Genomic DNA, 20,490 nt, shown 5'->3' with positions numbered 1-20,490 from the left:
AAAAATCCGCAGGTACATTCTACCGTGGACACATAGCCTAAAAGTTCAAATCACCCCCCCATTCGCCCCATTGAAAACTAAAGGGTTAAAAAAATACAAACTATTCAAACATTTGGTATCGCTGCGTTCAGAAATGCCCGATCTATCAAAATATAAAAATCAGTTAATCTGACGTAGCAGCAAAAAAATTCCAAATTCCAAAATTACGTTTTTTGGTTGTTGCAAATGTTGCACAAAATGCAATAACAGGCGATCAAAACGTTGCATCTGCGCAAAAACGGTGCCATTAAAAACTTCAGCTCGGGACGCAAAAAATAAGCCACCACTGAGCCCCAGATCCCGAAAAATGAGAACACTACAGGTCATGGACTATGGTGTAAAACGTGCGCCACTTTTTTTTTTCCAAACGTCTGATTTTTTTTTTAACCCCTTAGATAAAAGTAAACCTATACATGTTTGGTGTCTACGAACTCGCACCGACCTGAGACATCACACCGACACATCACTTTTACCATATAGTCAATACTCAATATACCAAAAGTCATATTATTGATTCCAGTACATATAATCAATTAAATCTACAAAAATTATACCGAAACACATGATATAATCACAATAATTTTTATTGTTGAAACAGATTTTAAAAATTAAAATATACAAGAGGGATAGAACCGGAGAAAACAATACCCTGAATGGATCACCTGATAGTTGTGAATAAATAAATAATCAACTTCATGAATGTACTGACAAAGATATTAGTGAGGAAATAGTAGGAGGAAACTGAATAGGGGATCACCATAAAAATAATACTTTGCATATGTGAAGTGCCAAGTGCTAATTAAATACTGAATATATTAAATATAATAAGCCTAAACAATTCCATACAAAATATTTCCATGCACAGATGGTGCTAAATAGTTAAAAATCCTTGCAAAAACAAACTAAGACAGTCAGAAGGTAGATATGTTCAGTGTATATCCTATAATTTAGTAATAAATCTAATATATAAAGCTGAGTGTATGTATGTATGTCCGCTAAAGGAATACGCACCGTCGCATTTACAATCCCGAAATTTTGCACAGACGCAAACCCAGGGAGTGTCTTAGCCTATGTTTTGACGGGAAAAATTTAACCCCGCGCTTTGCAGTTACTCTCCAAAAAACCTGCCTCCATTAAAGTCAATGGAGCTGCGAGCTATTCAGTTATTAATAGCAGCTGTGAGAGGCTGCTATAGGAACAAAATAAAGTGTTAGTATAAGAAGCTTATGATAATAAGATGTCGGTGCGGAGACGAATAGAGAGACAGACAGGGAAAGAAAGACCGTCAAAGACACAGACAGGGGAAGACAGACAGGGAAAGAGACACAAGTAAAGAGATGGGAAAAGATACAGAGATAGACACGGGGAACGAGACAGACAGACACAGAGACTGATACTGAGACAGTTACTATCCTGGGCAATGCCCGGGTACTACAGCTAATATATGATAAATACAAACTTAAAGTGCACTGTATCTGTAGTTAATTCGCTAATTATATAACACAATCTATGTGTTAAACAAAATTAAAGCAGTGAAAATAGAATGCACTGAATATATTAGGTCTGAATGTCAGAATGACCATACATCATGAACGTCCACAGGATAATTACAGGATAATTACATAGCCAGGGACCCCAGGGAAGCTCCCAACGCGCGTTTCGCCGTTTTTCTCAAGGGAAATTATTTTCTTTGTCGCTCCTAATTGGGAGACCCAGACAATTGGGTGTATAGCTACTGCCTCCGGAGGCCACACAAAGTATTACACTTAAAAGTGTAAGGCCCCTCCCCTTCTGGCTATACACCCCCCCGTGGGATCACGGGCTCCTCAGTTTTATGCTTTGTGCGAAGGAGGTCAGACATGCACGCATAGCTCCACTGTTTAGTCAGCAGCAGCTGCTGACTATGTCGGATGGAAGAAAAGAGGGCCCATACGGGGGCCCCCAGCATGCTCCCTTCTCACCCCACTTGCGGTCGGCGGTGTTTGTTAAGGTTGAGGTACCCATTGCGGGTACGGAGGCTGGAGCCCACATGCTGATTCCTTCCCCATCCCCATTAGGGCTCTGGGTGAAGTGGGACTTGACCGGTCTCCGGGCACTGAGACCGTGCTCCATCCACAGCCCCTGGAGGATCTGCTGGATACGGAGCGGAGTTTCCTCAGGGACAGGACCCTGCTTCATTAAGGTACTCCGTGTCCCCGTGCTTACCGCACGCACACTGCAGCATTGCTGGGTGTGTTAGTGCGCCGGGGTAAACAGCGCTGCTGCGCTTGTGCCGTTACTCACTACAGCTCTGCTGAGTGAGGAGACTTAGTACGATCGGCCGATCCGGCCGCTGGGGTCAGTGTTTACTGCGTCGCGGCTGGGATTTGTGGTGCGCCGGGGACTTCCGCGCTGGCCGTGCATATATGACGGCCGCGCTAGATTACTACAGTCCCCGGCTTTTGCGGCCTAGTTCGTATCGTTCCCGCCCCCAGACCTGCCAGTCAGGAGGAGGGCGGGACGCTGTACAGACCAGCAGCGCTAAGAGCTGGAGTCTGTTTTACATACTCCAGCCCTCACACTAGGCACAGTGGGACGCAGTTTCCCGCACTTTTGTTTGTGGCACGCCCACGGTCCGCCCCTCTTCACAGGACGCCGGCAGCCATTCCTGCCTGCACGCTGAGCTGCAGAGGGGAGGCTGGGAGACCCAGACAAGGGATTCTACGACCTCACACCCGCTTTTCAGCGGGCGGTAAGCAGCCCTCAAGGGCTCTCCCCCACTTGTGCCATAGTGTACTTTGTATTTTGTGCTGGCAATACTTTACACTGTACGGTCACTGGTGATTTTCTGCTATATACCCTCCTTAGATTTCTCAAGGAGACAACAGCATGTCGTCCGCAAAAAGCAAAAGTGCCAAGGCACGGACTGTCCAGGTGACAGGGACGGAGTTTGCAGCTTTTGCTGACAGATTGTCTATGACTATGTCTAAAATTCTTGAAACATTGCAGTCTAGACCAGTAACTCAGACCATGGGCACTGTTGGTACATTGCCCCCTGGTCCCCCTCAGCTGGAACACTTCCTAGCTCCGGGGGTGTCACATGCACCCCAGGGTGACGGCTCTGACTCGGACGACAGTCCCAGACAACCTAAGCGGGCTCGCTATGAGCGACCCTCAACTTCATCACACTGGTCAGGGTCCCAGCGGGACGACTCTCTGTGTGATGAGGCGGATGTAACTGATCAGGATTCTGATACTGGGGCCGCTCTCAATCTAGATACCCCGGATGGTGACGCCATAGTGAATGATCTTATAGCGTCCATCAATAAGATGTTAGATATTTCTCCACAAGCTCCTCCTGCGGAGGAGGCAGCTTCACAGCAGGAGAAATTCCATTTCAGGTATCCCAAGCGTAAATTAAGCACTTTTCTGGACCACTCTGACTTTAGAGACGCAATCCAGAAACACCACGCTTATCCAGATAAGCGTTTCTCCAAACGGCTTAAAGATACGCGCTATCCTTTTCCCCCTGACGTGGTCAAGGGCTGGACACAGTGTCCCAAGGTGGACCCTCCAATCTCCAGGCTTGCAGCCAGATCTCTAGTTGCAGTGGAAGATGGGGCGGCACTTAAAGATGCCACTGACAGACAGATGGAGCTCTGGTTAAAATCCATCTATGAAGCTATTGGAGCGTCGTTGGCGCCAGCATTCGCAGCCGTATGGGCACTCCAAGCTATTTCAGCTGGCCTTACACAGGTCGACACGGTCACACGTACATCTGCTCCGCAGGTGGCACCATTGACCTCTCAAATGTCTGCATTCGCGTCTTACGCGATTAATGCTGTCCTAGACTCTACGAGCCGTACGGCGGTGGCGTCAGCCAACTCCGTGGTTTTACGCAGAGCCCTGTGGTTGAGAGAATGGAAGGCAGATTCTTCTTCCAAGAAGTGCTTAACCAGTTTGCCTTTCTTCGGCGCTCCATTGGGAGACCCAGACGATTGGGTGTATAGCACTGTCTCCGGAGGCCACACAAAGCATTACACTAAAAAGTGTAAGGCCCCTCCCCTTCTGGCTATACACCCCCAGTGGGATCACTGGCTCACCAGTTTTCTGCTTTGTGCGAAGGAGGTCAGACATCCACGCATAGCTCCACTGTTTAGTCAGCAGTAGCTGCTGACTCTATCGGATGGAAGAAAAGAGGGCCCACATAGGGCCCCCAGCATGCTCCCTTCTCACCCCACTTGCGGTTTGTAAGGTTGAGGTACCCATTGCGGGTACGGAGGCTGGAGCCCACATGCTGCTTTCCTTCCCCATCCCCCTGAGGGGCTCTGTGGAAGTGGGATCTTACCGGCCCCCAAACCCTGAGGCCGAGCTCCATCCACAGACCCAGAGACCCTGCTGGAGGAGCTGAGTACAGTCAGGGACAAGGCCCTGCAACGTTCAGGTACTCTGTGTCCCCGCACAGACAGGCCACGCACACTCCAGGCTTGCTGGGTGTGCTAGTGCGCCGGGGGCACTAGCGCTGCGCGCTCGGGTTAGAGTCACTGCAGCTTAGCTGAGTGATTTTATGTCTTGGGCACTACCGCGCCGGCCGCTCCGGGAGCGGCGGCGCCGCTGGGACTTGTAGTGCGCCGGGGACTCGCGCTGCCCGCGCTTTTACGGCGGCAGCGCTCATAAATCTAGTCCCCGGCTTTTGCGGCCTAGCTCTGCTTCGTTCCCGCCCCCACCCTGTCAATCAGGGAAAGGGAGAGACGCTGTTCTATAGCCAGCGCCGAGGGCTGGAGTCTTATTTACATACTCCAGCCCTCTCACTAGGCACAGTGGGGACGCAAGTTTCCCGCTCTTGGTCTCAACACGCCCAGGGCCCGCCCCTCTCCACAGGACGCTGGCAGCCATTCCTGCATGCAGTCTGGCTGGAGAACGGACACAGGCTCTGGGGGACTCAGACAAGGGACTCTGGCGACCACACACCCGCGTTTATGCGGGCGGTAAGCTGCACATAAGTGCTGGCCCCACTAGTGCCACAGTGTTATTTGGTGCATTTTTTCCCAGTACCATATATATTTATATTGCACTGTACAGTCGCTTCTTGGCTTATACCCTACATTGCTCTGAGGAGACAACAACATGTCATCCGCAAAACGCAAGGGTGCCAAGGCACAGGCGGTATGCACTGCTTGTGCCGCATGTGGGGCTAATCTACCGGCAGGTTCCAATGACCCCCATTGTGTGCAATGTTCCATCCCTGTGCCACTTCGGCAGCCAGAGTCTATGGTAGTAGTGGCCCAGGCAGAGACGCCTGTGAACCCTGCCCCGGTGACGGGGACAGAATTTGCAGTTTTTGCTGATAAGATGTCTGTGACTATGACAAAAATCCTGGAAACCTTGCAGTCCAGGCCAGTTTCTCAGACCATGGACACTGCTGTGTCTATGCTCCCCGGTCCCCCTCAGTTGGAACTAATCCGTACTTCAAGGGGGTCCCAGGCATCACAGGCTGAAGACTCTGACTCGGATGACAGTCCCAGGCAGCCTAAGCGGGCTCGCTGGGAAAGACCCTCGCCGTCATCACACTGGTCAGGGTCTCAGCGAGACGAGGCTCTGTATGAGGAGACAGAGGTGGGTGATCAGGAATCTAATCCTGACACCGCTCTCAATCTAGATACCCCTGATGGTGACGCTATGGTAAATGACCTTATAGCGGCCATCAATAGACTGTTGGATATTTCTCCCCCAGCCCCTTCAGCAGAGGAGGCAGCTGCACAGCAGGAGAAGTTCCATTTCCGGTATCCTAAGCGTAAATTGAGTACTTTTCTGGACCACTCTGACTTCAGAGAATCAGTCCAGAAACATCATGCTTATCCAGATAAGCGTTTCTCCAAACGTCTTAAGGATACACGTTATCCCTTTCCCCCTGACGTGGTCAAACGCTGGACCCAGTGTCCAAAGGTGGACCCCCCAATCTCCAGGCTTGCGGCTAGATCCATAGTTGCAGTGGAAGATGGGGCTTCACTTAAAGATGCCAATGACAGACAGATGGACCTTTGGTTAAAGTCTGTCTATGAAGCTATCGGCGCGTCGTTTGCTCCAGCATTCGCGGCCGTGTGGGCACTCCAAGCTATTTCAGCTGGCCTGGCACAGGTGGACTCTATCATACGTCCAGCAGTGCCGCGAGTAGCGTCCCTAACTTCGCAAATGTCTGCGTTTGCGACTTACGCTATCAACGCTGTCCTAGACTCTACGAGCCGTACCTCAATGGCGTCTGCCAACTCTGTCGTTTTGCGCAGAGCCTTGTGGTTAAAGGAATGGAAAGCAGATTCTGCTTCCAAGAAATGTTTAACCAGCTTGCCACTATCTGGAGACAGACTGTTTGGTGAGCAATTGGCTGAGATCATTAAACAGTCCAAGGGTAAGGACTCCTCCTTACCCCAGCCCAGATCGAGCAAACCTCAACAGAGGAAGTGGCAGTCGAGGTTTCGGTCCTTTCGAGGCTCCAGCAAGACCCAATTCTCCTCGTCCAAAGGGACTCAGAAGGAGCAAAGGAGCTCAGATTCCTGGCGGGCTCATTCACGCCCCAAGAAAGCAACCGGAGGAACCGCTTCCAAGGCGGCTGCCTCATGACTTTCGGCCTCATCCCTCCGCATCCTCGGTCGGTGGCAGGCTCTCCCGGTTTTGCGACATTTGGCTGCCACAGGTCAAAGACCGGTGGGTAGCAGACATTTTGTCTCACGGGTACAGGATAGAATTCAGTTCTCATCCTCCGCCTCGGTTCTTCAGAACCTCCCCACATCCCGACCGAGCAAATGCCCTTCTGCAGGCGGTGTGCTCACTAAGAGCAGAAGGAGTGGTGATCCCTGTTCCTCTGCAGGAACAAGGACAAGGTTTTTACTCCAATCTCTTCGTGGTTCCAAAAAAGGACGGCTCGTTCCGTCCTGTTCTGGACCTAAAGCTGCTCAACAAGCATGTGAACGCCAGGCGGTTCCGGATGGAATCCCTCCGCTCCGTCATTGCCTCAATGTCTCAAGGAGATTTCCTTGCATCAATAGACATCAAAGATGCTTATCTCCACGTGCCGATTGCTACAGAGCACCAACGTTTTTTACGTTTCGTGATAGGAGACGACCATCTCCAGTTCGTAGCTCTGCCATTTGGTCTGGCGACAGCCCCACGGGTTTTCACCAAGGTCATGGCGGCAGTGGTAGCAGTCTTGCATTCTCAGGGACATTCGGTGATTCCTTACTTAGACGATCTACTTGTCAAAGCACCCTCTCAAGAGGCATGCCAACACAGCCTGAATGTTGTGCTGGAGACTCTCCAGACTTTCGGGTGGATCATCAACTTTTCAAAGTCAAACCTGGCACCGACTCAATCACTAACGTATCTTGGCATGGAGTTTCATACTCTCTCAGCGATAGTGAAGCTTCCGCTGGACAAGCAGCGGTCACTACAGACAGGGGTGCAGTCTCTCCTTCAGGGTCAGTCGCACCCCTTAAGGCGCCTCATGCACTTCCTAGGGAAGATGGTGGCAGCAATGGAGGCAGTCCCGTTCGCGCAGTTTCATCTGCGCCCACTTCAATGGGACATTCTCCGCCAATGGGACGGGAAGACAACTTCCCTAGACAGGACAGTCTCCCTTTCTCAGATGACCAAGGACTCTCTGCAATGGTGGCTTCTTCCCACCTCATTATCACAGGGAAGATCATTCCTGCCCCCATCCTGGGCAGTGGTCACGACAGACGCGAGTCTGTCAGGGTGGGGAGCAGTTTTTCTCCACCACAGGGCTCAAGGGACGTGGACTCAGCAGGAGTCCACCCTTCAGATCAATGTTCTGGAAATCAGGGCAGTGTATCTTGCCCTATTAGCCTTCCAGCAGTGGCTGGAAGGAAAGCAGATCCGAATTCAGTCGGACAACTCCACAGCGGTGGCATACATCAACCACCAAGGAGGGACACGCAGTCGGCAAGCCTTCCAGGAAGTCAGGCGGATTCTGATGTGGGTGGAGGAAAGAGCATCCACCATATCCGCAGTTCACATCCCGGGCGTAGAAAACTGGGAAGCAGACTTCCTCAGTCGCCAGGGCATGGACGCAGGGGAATGGTCCCTTCACCCGGACGTGTTTCAGGAAATCTGCCGCCGCTGGGGGGTGCCGGACGTCGACCTAATGGCGTCTCGGCACAACAACAAGGTCCCGACCTTCATAGCGCGGTCTCGCGATCAAAGAGCTCTAGCGGCAGACGCCTTAGTGCAAGATTGGTCGCAGTTCCGGCTCCCTTATGTGTTTCCACCTCTGGCACTCTTGCCCAGAGTGTTACGCAAGATCAGATCCGATTGCGGCCGCGTCATACTCGTCGCCCCAGACTGGCCGAGGAGGTCGTGGTACCCGGATCTGTGGCATCTCACGGTCGGCCAACCGTGGGCGCTACCAGACCGACCAGACTTACTGTCCCAAGGGCCGTTTTTCCATCGGAATTCTGCGGCCCTGAACCTGACTGTGTGGCCATTGAGTCCTGGATCCTAGCGTCTTCAGGATTATCCCAAGGGGTCGTTGCCACCATGAGACAGGCTAGGAAGCCCACGTCTGCTAAGATCTACCACAGAACGTGGAAGATATTCTTATCCTGGTGCTCTGCACAAGGAGTATCCCCCTGGCCATTCACGTTACCTGTCTTTCTTTCCTTCCTGCAATCTGGGTTGGAAAAGGGCTTGTCGCTCGGCTCCCTTAAAGGGCAAGTCTCGGCACTATCCGTGTTTTTTCAGAAGCGTCTAGCGCGACTGTCTAAGGTGCGCACGTTCCTGCAGGGGGTGTGTCATATCGTACCTCCGTACAGGAGGCCGTTAGATCCGTGGGATCTAAACAAGGTCCTTGTTGCTCTCCAGAAGCCGCCTTTCGAGCCCCTGAGGGATGTGTCACTTTCTCGACTCTCACAGAAAGTGGCATTTCTGGTAGCGGTCACGTCTCTTCGGAGAGTGTCTGAACTAGCAGCGCTGTCATCCAAAGCTCCCTTCCTGGTGTTCCACCAGGACAAGGTAGTGCTGCGCCCCATTCAGGAGTTTCTCCCTAAGGTGGTATCCTCTTTTCACCTTAATCAGGATATCTCCTTGCCTTCCTTTTATCCGCATGCAGTTCATCGGTATGAAAAGGATCTACATTTGTTGGATCTGGTGAGAGCACTCAGAATCTACATTTCCCGCACGGCGCCCCTGCGCCGCTCGGATGCGCTCTTTGTCCTTGTCGCTGGTAAGCGCAAAGGGTCCCAGGCTTCAAAAGCCACCCTGGCTCGATGGATCAAAGAACCAATTCTTGAAGCCTACCGTTCTGCTGGGCTTCCGGTTCCATCAGGGCTGAAGGCCCATTCTGCCAGAGCCGTGGGTGCGTCCTGGGCATTACGACACCAGGCTACGGCTCAACAGGTGTGCCAGGCAGCTACCTGGTCGAGTCTGCACACTTTCACCAAACATTATCAGGTGCATACCTATGCTTCGGCGGACGCCAGCCTAGGTAGAAGAGTCCTGCAGGCGGCAGTTGCCTCCCCGTAGGGGAGGGCTGTCTTTGCAGCTCTAACATGAGGTATTTCTTTACCCACCCAGGGACAGCTTTTGGACGTCCCAATCGTCTGGGTCTCCCAATGGAGCGCCGAAGAAGAAGGGAATTTTGTTACTTACCGTAAATTCCTTTTCTTCTAGCTCCTATTGGGAGACCCAGCACCCGCCCTGTTGTCCTTCGGGATTTTTGGTTGTTTTTCGGGTACACATGTTGTTCATGTTGAACGGTTTTCAGTTCTCCGACGTTACTTCGGAGTGAATTTGTTTAAACCAGTTCTTGGCTTTCCTCCTTCTTGCTTTTGCACTAAAACTGGTGAGCCAGTGATCCCACTGGGGGTGTATAGCCAGAAGGGGAGGGGCCTTACACTTTTTAGTGTAATGCTTTGTGTGGCCTCCGGAGGCAGTGCTATACACCCAATCGTCTGGGTCTCCCAATAGGAGCTAGAAGAAAAGGAATTTACGGTAAGTAACAAAATTCCCTTCTTTTCTCGTGACCGATTCTTTGGTGAGCGTTTGGATGAAATCATTAAACACTCCAAGGGTAAGGATTCAGCCTTACCGCAACCCAGACAAAACAAACCCCAACAGAGGAGGGGACAGTCTGGTTTTCGGTCCTTTCGAGGCTCAGGCAGGTCCCAATTCTACTCGTCCAAAAGGACTCAAAAGGATCAGAGGAGCTCAGATTCTTGGCGGACTCAATCACGCCCAAAAAAGCCAGCCGGAAGAACCGTTACCAAGACGGCTTCCTCATGACTTTCAGTCTCCTCTCTCCGCATCCTCGGTCGGTGGCAGGCTCTCCCGCTTTGGCGACATTTGGCTGTCACAGGTCAAAGACCGTTGGGTGAGAGACATTCTGTCTCACGGGTACAGGATAGAGTTCAGCTCTCGTCCTCCAACTCGTTTCTTCAGAACTTCTCCACCGCCCGACCGAGCCGATGCTCTGCTGCAAGCGGTGTCCGCTCTAAAGGCGGAAGGAGTGGTGACTTCCGTTCCTCTTCAGGAACAAGGCCACGGTTTTTACTCCAATTTGTTTGTGGTGCCAAAGAAAGACGGGTCGTTCCGTCCCGTCCTGGATCTAAAGCTGCTCAACAAACACGTAAAAACCAGGAGGTTCCGGATGGAATCTCTCCGCTCCGTTATCGCCTCAATGTCTCAAGGAGATTTCCTAGCATCAATAGACATCAAGGATGCTTATCTCCACGTGCCGATTGCACCAGAGCATCAGCGTTTTCTACGCTTCGTTATAGGAAGCGAACACCTGCAGTTCGTAGCTCTACCTTTCGGGCTGGCGACAGCCCCTCGGGTCTTCACCAAGGTCATGGCAGCAGTAGTAGCAGTCCTGCACTCGCAAGGTCACTCTGTGATCCCGTATTTAGACGATCTACTTATCAAGGCACCCTCTCAAGAGGCATGCCAACACAGCCTGAACGTGGCACTGAAGACTCTCCAGAGTTTCGGGTGGATCATCAACTTTTCAAAGTCAAATCTAACCCCGACCCAATCACTAATATATCTTGGCATGGAGTTTCATACTCTCTCAGCGATAGTGAAACTTCCACTGGACAAACAGTGCTCGCTACAGACAGGGGTGCAATCTCTCCTGCAGGGCCAGTCGCACCCCTTGAGGCGCCTCATGCACTTCCTAGGGAAGATGGTAGCAGCAATGGAAGCAGTTCCTTTTGCGCAGTTTCATCTGCGTCCATTACAATGGGACATTCTCCGCCAATGGGACGGGAAGTCGACGTCCCTCGACAGGGAGGTCTCCCTCTCTCAGGCAGCCAAGGAATCTCTCCGGTGGTGGCTTCTTCCCACCTCATTGTCAAAAGGAAAGTCGTTCCTACCCCCATCCTGGGCGGTGGTCACGACAGATGCGAGTCTATCAGGGTGGGGAGCAGTGTTTCTCCACCACAGGGCTCAAGGTACGTGGACTCGGAAAGAGTCCACCCTTCAGATCAATGTTCTGGAAATCAGAGCAGTCTATCTTGCCCTACAAGCCTTCCAACAGTGGCTGGAAGGCAAGCAGATCCGAATTCAGTCGGACAACTCCACAGCGGTGGCATACATCAACCACCAAGGGGGAACACGCAGTCGGCAAGCCTTCCAGGAAGTCCGGCGGATTCTGACGTGGGTGGAAGACACGGCATCCACCATATCCGCAGTCCACATCCCAGGCGTAGAAAACTGGGAAGCAGACTTTCTCAGTCGCCAGGGCATGGACGCAGGGGAATGGTCCCTTCACCCGGACGTGTTTCAGGAGATCTGTCGCCGCTGGGGGATGCCGGTCGTCGACCTGATGGCGTCACGGCACAACAACAAAGTCCCGGTTTTCATGGCACGGTCTCACGATCACCGAGCTCTGGCGGCAGACGCCTTAGTTCAAGATTGGTCGCAGTTCCGGCTACCGTATGTGTTCCCACCTCTGGCATTGTTGCCCAGAGTGCTCCGCAAAATCAGGTCCGACGGCCGCCGCGCCATTCTCGTCGCTCCAGACTGGCCAAGGAGGTCGTGGTACCCGGATCTGTGGCACCTCACGGTAGGCCATCCGTGGGCACTACCAGACCGTCCAGACTTGCTGTCTCAAGGGCCGTTTTTCCATCTGAATTCTGCGGCCCTGAACCTGACTGTGTGGCCATTGAGTCCTGGATCCTAGCGGCCTCAGGTTTATCTCATGAAGTGGTTGCCACCATGAGACAGGCTAGGAAGCCATCCTCCGCCAAGATCTACAAGGTTCTAATTGCTCTCCAGAAGCCGCCTTTCGAGCCTATGAAGGAGGTTTCCCTTTCTCGTCTTTCACAGAAAGTGGCCTTTCTAGTGGCGGTCACGTCTCTTCGGAGAGTGTCCGAGCTGGCGGCGTTATCATGCAGATCTCCATTCCTGGTGTTTCACCAGGACAAGGTAGTTCTGCGTCCAATTCCAGAATTTCTTCCCAAGGTGGTATCTTCCTTTCATCTCAATCAAGATATCACTTTACCGTCTTTGTGTCCGCATCCAGTTCACCAATTTGAAAAGGGTTTGCATTTATTGGATCTGGTGAGAGCACTCAGGATCTACATTTCCCGCACGGCGTCTCTGCGCCGCTCGGATGCACTCTTTGTCCTTGTCGCTGGTCAGCGTAAAGGGTCGCAAGCTTCCAAATCCACCCTTGCGCGGTGGATCAAGGAACCAATTCTTCACACCTACCGTTCGGCTGGGCTTCCGATTCCATCAGGGCTGAAGGCCCATTCTACCAGAGCCGTGGGTGCGTCCTGGGCATTACGGCACCAGGCTACGGCTCAGCAGGTGTGCCAGGCGGCTACCTGGTCGAGTCTGCACACTTTTACCAAGCATTATCAGGTGCATACCTACGCTTCGGCGGATGCCGGCCTAGGTAGACAAGTCCTTCAGGCGGCGGTGGCTCACCTGTAGGAAAGGGCTGTTTGACGGCCCTATCACGAGGTATTCTTTTACCCACCCAGGGACTGCTTTTGGACGTCCCAATTGTCTGGGTCTCCCAATTAGGAGCGACAAAGAAGAAGGGAATTTTGTTACTTACCGTAAATTCCTTTTCTTCTAGCTCCAATTGGGAGACCCAGCACCCGCCCTGTTTTCTTAGGAAGTTTGTTTTTTTCGGGTGCACATGTTGTTCATGTTGAACAGTTCAGTTCTCCGAGGCTGTTTCTCGGGTTGAATTTGTATTTAAAACAGTTATTGGCTTTCCTCCTTCTTGCTTTTGCACTAAAACTGAGGAGCCCGTGATCCCACGGGGGGGTGTATAGCCAGAAGGGGAGGGGCCTTACACTTTTAAGTGTAATACTTTGTGTGGCCTCCGGAGGCAGTAGCTATACACCCAATTGTCTGGGTCTCCCAATTGGAGCTAGAAGAAAAGGAATTTACGGTAAGTAAACAAAATTCCCTTCTTTCTGGTGATCCCCTAGTCAGTTTCCTCATACTATTTCCTCACTAATATCCTTGTCAGTACATTAATGAATTTGATTATTTATTGATTATTTATTCACAACTATCTATCAGGTGATCCATTCAGGGTTTTATTTTTTTTTCACTGTATCTTTTTCTCCAGTTCTATCCCTCTTGTATATTTTAATTTTAAAAATCTTTTTCAACAATAAAAATTATTGTGATTATATCATGTTTCGGTATAATTTTTGTAGGTTTTAACATATAGTCAATACGATGGATAAAGTATCCCAAAGACAATCGTGCAATTGCATTTTTTTCTTTTTTTTTTTGCAGTTTTTCCACACTTGTTGTTTGTGGATGTATTCCAGGTCACCACCATTCACTTAAATGGAATAAAGATGTAATAACAGATCACAACCTGTTACGAGGGGCGGCGCTGTTTTTTTGGGTTTTTTTTTGGGTGGGGGGGGGGAAGACCGCAGCCATGTTTTTTCTTTTCAGCTCTTTGACATCCCCTTTTATACGTCATGGTAGATCCTCGGCATTACAGCCTCCCACACGGGATGACCCGGAACCTGACAAATAGAATGTTACCTGCATGGGGCACGAATGGGTTAAATTCTAAGATTTCCTGATACTTCTCGCCATTAATTCTGGCTTCTTCTTCCCTCTCTTAGGGACCTGTGCGAGGAGAAGCAAACCATCGGAGCCTTGCTGACTAAATACGCGCGGTCGTCTCTTCAGAACGGCGTTAAGGTGTACAATTCTCGGCGGCCCGTTTCTTAGAGCGAGGGCCGCAGCGAGTCACAGTCTACCGTTTCCTTTTAATTTAAGCTTTTATTGTTTTGTGAATTTTTTTTTCTATGTATCAAAACCAAGAAGAAAATGTTTGTTTTTCATTAAAGTCCATGTGTCGTCTCATCCCTCTGAAAGCCGAAGTCTTGTCTCGGGCGAGCCAATGCCAATTGTTTCCGTGACCTGCCGGATTTTGGTGATCACTTTTTTTTTTTTTTTAATGAAATGTTTCACCTCTACTGGGGACATAGACCACATACTGCTGAGATCAACATATGGCAAACGCTGATATGCAGCATCCATGGATGTTACTGGAGAATTAATCTTATGTATCAGGTGCTCAGTACTTGTAACTAGTGATGAGCGGGCACTACCATGCTCGGGTGCACAGTACTCGTAACTAGTGATGAGCGAGCACTACCATGCTCGGGTGCTCTGTACTCGTAACTAGTGATGAGTGAGCACTACCATGCTCGGGTGCTCTGTACTCATAACTAGTGATGAGTGGGCACTACCATGGTCGGGTGCACAGTACTCGTAACTAGTGATGAGCGGGCACTACCATGCTCGGGTGCTCTGTACTCGTAACTAGTAATGAGTGAGCACTGCCATGCTCAGGTGCTCAGTACTCGTAACTAGTGATGAGCAGGCACTACCATGCTCGGGTGCTCAGTACTCGTAACTAGTGATGAGTGAGCACTACCATGCTCAGGTGCTCAGTACTGGTAACTAGTGATGAGCGGGCACTACCATGCTCGGGTGCTCTGTACTCGTAACTAGTAATGAGCGGGCACTACCATGCTCGGGTTTTCAGTACTCGTAACTAGTGATGAGCGGGCACTACCATGCTCAGGTGCTCTGTACTCGTAACTAGTGATGAGCGGGCACTACCATGCTCGGGTGCTTAGTACTCGTAACTAGTGATGAGTGAGCACTACCATGCTCGGGTGCTCTGTACTCGTAACTAGTGATGAGCGGGCACTACCATGCTCGGGTGCTCTGTACTCGTAACTAGTGATGAGCGGGCACTACCATGCTCAGGTGCTCTGTACTGGTAACTAGTGATGAGCGGGCACTACCATGCTCGGGTGCTCAGTACTGGTAACTAGTGATGAGCGGGCACTACCATGCTCGGGTGCTCTGTACTCGTAACTAGTAATGAGCGGGCACTACCATGCTCGGGTTTTCAGTACTCGTAACTAGTGATGAGCGGGCACTACCATGCTCAGGTGCTCTGTACTCGTAACTAGTGATGAGCGGGCACTACCATGCTCGGGTGCTTAGTACTCGTAACTAGTGATGAGTGAGCACTACCATGCTCGGGTGCTCTGTACTCGTAACTAGTGATGAGCGGGCACTACCATGCTCGGGTGCTCTGTACTCGTAACTAGTGATGAGCGGGCACTACCATGCTCAGGTGCTCAGTACTGGTAACTAGTGATGAGCGGGCACTACCATGCTCAGGTGCTCAGTACTGGTAACTAGTGATGAGCGGGCACTACCATGCTCGGGTGCTCTGTACTCGTAACTAGTAATGAGCGGGCACTACCATGCTCGGGTTTTCAGTACTCGTAACTAGTGATGAGCGGGCACTACCATGCTCAGGTGCTCTGTACTCGTAACTAGTGATGAGCAGGCACTACCATGCTCGGGTGCTCACTACTGGTAACTAGTGATGAGCGGGCACTACCATGCTCAGGTGCTCAGTACTGGTAACTAGTGATGAGCGGGCACTACCATGCTCAGGTGCTCAGTACTGGTAACTAGTGATGAGCGGGCACTACCATGCTCGGGTGCTCTGTACTCGTAACTAGTAATGAGCGGGCACTACCATGCTCGGGTTTTCAGTACTCGTAACTAGTGATGAGCAGGCACTACCATGCTCAGGTGCTCTGTACTCGTAACTACCGTAGTGATGAGCGGGCACTACCATGCTCGGGTGCTTAGTACTCGTAACTAGTGATGAGCGGGCACTACCATGCTCAGGTTCTCTGTACTGGTAACTAGTCATGAGCGGGCACTACCATGCTCAGGTGCTCAGTACTGGTAACTAGTGATGAGCGGGCACTACCATGCTCGGGTGCTCTGTACTCGTAACTAGTGATGAGCAGGCACTACCATGCTCGGGTGCTCACTACTGGTAACTAGTGATGAGCGAGCACTACCATGCTCAGGTGCTCTGTACTCGTAACTAGTGATGAGCGAGCACTACCATGCTCAGGTGCTCAGTACTGGTAACTAGTGATGAATGGGCACTACTATGCTTGGGTGCTCAGTACTCGTTACTAGTGATGAGTGAGCACTACCATGCTTGGTTGCTCAGTACTCGTTACTAGTGATGAGTGAGCACTACTATGCTTGGGTGCTCGTAACTAGTGATGAGCGGGCACTACTATGCTCGGATGCTCAGTACTCGTACCTAGTGATGAGAGAGCACTACGATGCTCATCACTAGTTACGAGTACTGAGCACCCGAGCATGGTAGTGCCCGCTCATCACTAATGATGGGCGGGCAGAACTGTAAATGTCCGGATTCGCGCGGTTTCAAAAGTATCCGGGTGCCAGACCCGGGCCTGGAATTCTCATGAATTACGGCTAATGATCCGGGTCTGGCACTCTGGTAATAAAAAAAAAAAAAAAAAGAAAAATAAGCAAGCGGCGCTTCATACTTGCCAAGCCTCTTGCGTGACTGTAACTGCTTTCCCTGCCCATCGACGTTTGTGATTGGTTGTAGTCAGATGTACCCCCCACCCTGATTGACAGTGTGTCTTACGCTTCCGATCACAGACATGATCTGTGGGTCTATTATACAGTAAAAATAAATTTAAAAAATCGGCGTAGAGTCTACCTATATTATGATACCCAGCACAGATAAAGCATACTGCTACAGGCTGCAGCCCCCAGCCGTGCGCTTATCTTGGTTGTGTATCAAACTAAGAGGAACCGCATGCAGTATGATGCGGTAGTGATGCGTTATTTTTTTGTGAAGAAGTGTAGATTGGGTGCAGGAATATGGTGTAAAAACTTCAGCAGCAACTCACATCTCTTGGTAAAACAACAAAAAACAAAAAAAAAAACAACTAAAACGCTGTTTACTGCAAGGAATTGCAGGTTTGTGAACTCAGTGAGAGTTCTTTGAGGTCATCTGGACCTCAAATGGTATATATTTTTTATACCATTTTATGAGGGATTTTTTTTTATAGATACAAATGTGATTCTTCTACACATATATCTTTTTTCCCACCTGATTTTTCAGTACATACCATATTTTCCGGATTGTAAGATGCACTTTTCTTTGTCGCTCCATTGGGAGACCCAGACAATTGTTTTGACAATTGGGTGTATAGCTACTGCCTCCGGAGGCCACACAAAGTATTACACTTAAAAGTGTAAACCCCTCCCCTCTGCTATACACCCTCCCGTGCATCACGGGCTCCTCAGTTTTCTTTTTCTCTCCTAATTGGGAGACCCAGACAATTGGGTGTATAGCTACTGCCTCCGGAGGCCGCACAAAGTACTACACTTAAGTGTAAGGCCCCTCCCCTTCTGGCTATACACCCCCCCGTGGGAGCACGGGTCCCTCAGTTTTTGCTTTGTGCGAAGGAGGTCAGACACGCACGCATAGCTCCACTGTTTAGTCAGCAGCAGCTGCTGACTATGTCGGATGGAAGAAAAGAGGGCCCATACAGGGCCCCCAGCATGCTCCCTTCTCACCCCACTTTCTGTCGGTGGTGCTTGTTAAGGTTGAGGTACCCATTGCGGGTACGGAGGCTGGAGCCCACATGCTGATTCCTTCCCCATCCCCATTAGGGCTCTGGGCGAAGTGGGATTTTACCGGTCTCCAGGCACTGAGACCGTGCTCCATCCGCAGCCCCTGGAGAAGCCGCTGGATATGGAGCTGAGTATCGTCAGGGACATGGCCCTGCTCCGTCAAGGTACTCTGTGTCCCCGTGCATACGCGTGCGCACCACAGCATTGCTGGGTGTGTTAGTGCGCCGGGGACAACAGCGCTGCTGCGCTTGTGCCATTTCCTCACTTCAGCTTAGCTGAGTGGGTAGACTCAGGGAGAACGGTCGCGCCGGCCGCTGGGACTGCGACGCGGCTGGGACTTGTGGTGCGCCGGGGACTTCCGCGCTGACCGTGCATATATCACGGCCGCGCTTATTACTACAGTCCCCGGCTTTTGCGGCCTAGTTCGTTCGTTCCCGCCTCCGCACCTGCCAGTCAGGAGGAGGGCGGGACGCTGTACAGAGCATCAGCGCTGAGGGCTGGAGTCTTTTTTACATACTCCAGCCCTCACACCAGGCACAGTAGGACGCAGTTTCCCGCACTTTGTTTGTGGCACGCCCACGGTCCGCCCCTCTTCACAGAACGCCGGCAGCCATTCCTGCCTGCACGCTGAGCTGCAGAGGGGAGACGGGGAGACCCAGACACGGGATTCTACGGCCTCATACCCGCTGTTCAGCGGGCGGTAAGCAGCCCTCAAGGGCTCACCCCCACTTGTGCCGTTTGTATACTGAGTATTTTGTGTTTGCAAATACTTTGTACTGTACGGTCGCTGGTGATTCTCGGCTATATACCCTCCTAGATTACAAGGAGGCAACAGCATGTCGTCCGCAAAACGCAAGTGTGCCAAGGCACAGACATTATATGCTGCCTGTACCGCATGTGGGGCTGCTCTACCGGCAGGTTCCACTGACCCCCATTGTGTGCAGTGCTCGGCCCCTGTGCAACTTGCACAGCCGGGGCCTCTGCTGGACGTGACCCAGGGTGTACCACCTGTGAATGCTGTCCAGGTGACAGGAACGGAGTTTGCAGCTTTTGCTGACAGATTGTCTATGACCATGTCAAAGATTCTTGAAACATTGCAGTCTAGACCAGTAACTCAGACCATGGACACTGTGGCATCATTGCTCCCTGGTCCCCCTCAGCTGGAACACTTCCAAGCTCCGGGGGTGTCACATGCACCCCAGGGTGACTATTCTGACTCGGACGACAGTCCCAGACAACCTAAGCGGGCTCGTTATGAGGGGCCCTCAACTTCGTCTCACTGGTCAGGATCCCAGCGGGACGAATCTATGGGTGATGAGGCGGATGTAACTGATCAAGATTCTGATCCTGGGACCGCTCTCAATCTGGATACACCGGATGGTGACGCCATAGTGAATGATCTTATAGCGTCCATCAATAGGATGTTAGATATTTCTCCGCCAGCTCCTCCTGCGGAGGAGGCAGCTTCACAGCAGGAGAAATTCCATTTCAGATATCCCAAGCGTAAATTAAGCACTTTTCTGGACCACTCTGACTTTAGAGATGCAATCCAGAAACACCACGCTTATCCTGAGAAGCGGTTTTCTAAACGGCTTAAAGATACACGCTATCCTTTTCCCCCTGACGTGGTCAAGGGTTGGACCCAGTGTCCCAAGGTGGACCCTCCAATCTCCAGGCTTGCAGCTAGATCTTTAGTTGCAGTAGAAGATGGAGCGGCACTTAAAGATGCCACTGACAGGCAGATGGAGCTCTGGCTGAAATCCATCTATGAAGCTATTGGAGCGTCGTTGGCGCCAGCTTTCGCAGCCGTATGGGCACTCCAAGCTATTTCAGCTGGGCTTATACAAGTCGACTCGGTCACACGTACATCTGCCCCGCAGGTGGCACCATTGACCTCTCAAATGTCTGCATTCGCGTCTTACGCGATTAATGCTGTCCTGGACTCTACGAGCCGTACGGCGGTGGCGTCAGCCAACTCCGTGGTTTTGCGCAGAGCCCTGTGGTTGAGAGAATGGAAGGCAGATTCTGCTTCCAAGAAGTGCTTAACCAGTTTGCCTTTTTCTCGTGACCGATTGTTTGGGGAGCGTTTGGATGAAATCATTAAACACTCCAAGGGTAAGGACTCATCCTTACCTCAACACAGACAAAACAAGCCCCAACAAAGGAGGGGTCAGTCTGGTTTTCGGTCCTTTCGAGGCTCAGGCAGGTCCCAATTCTCCTCGTCCAAAAGGACTCAAAAGGATCAGAGAGGCTCAGATTCTTGGCGGACTCAGTCACGCCCAAAAAAGACAGCAGGAAGAACCGTTACCAAGACGGCTTCCTCATGACTTTCAGCCTCCTCTCTCCGCATCCTCGGTCGGTGGCAGGCTCTCCCGCTTTGGCGACATTTGGCTGTCACAGGTCAAAGACCGTTGGGTGAGGGACATTCTGTCTCACGGGTACAGGATAGAGTTCAGCTCTCGTCCTCCA

General features: G+C 51.2%; 1 protein-coding gene across 3 annotated transcripts in view; it reads left to right on the top strand.

Annotated features, from left to right (window-relative positions):
- The window catches only part of DSCC1 (DNA replication and sister chromatid cohesion 1), a 115,286-nt gene extending 100,910 nt beyond the window's left edge, over window positions 1-14,376 (top strand). For all 3 annotated transcript variants that reach the window (XM_075352924.1, XM_075352922.1, XM_075352923.1), the window contains one exon: window positions 14,133-14,376. In XM_075352924.1, the coding sequence (XP_075209039.1) occupies window positions 14,133-14,241 (109 nt within the window). In that variant the 3' untranslated portion in view covers window positions 14,242-14,376. The remainder of the gene's footprint in view (window positions 1-14,132) is intronic.
- Window positions 14,377-20,490: the final 6,114 nt, after the last annotated feature.

This window comes from Anomaloglossus baeobatrachus, chromosome 6 (assembly GCF_048569485.1).
Source record: "Anomaloglossus baeobatrachus isolate aAnoBae1 chromosome 6, aAnoBae1.hap1, whole genome shotgun sequence".
In the NCBI taxonomy this organism is placed as follows: Eukaryota; Metazoa; Chordata; class Amphibia; order Anura; family Aromobatidae; genus Anomaloglossus; species Anomaloglossus baeobatrachus.
This window is presented reverse-complemented; position numbering and strand designations above follow the sequence as displayed.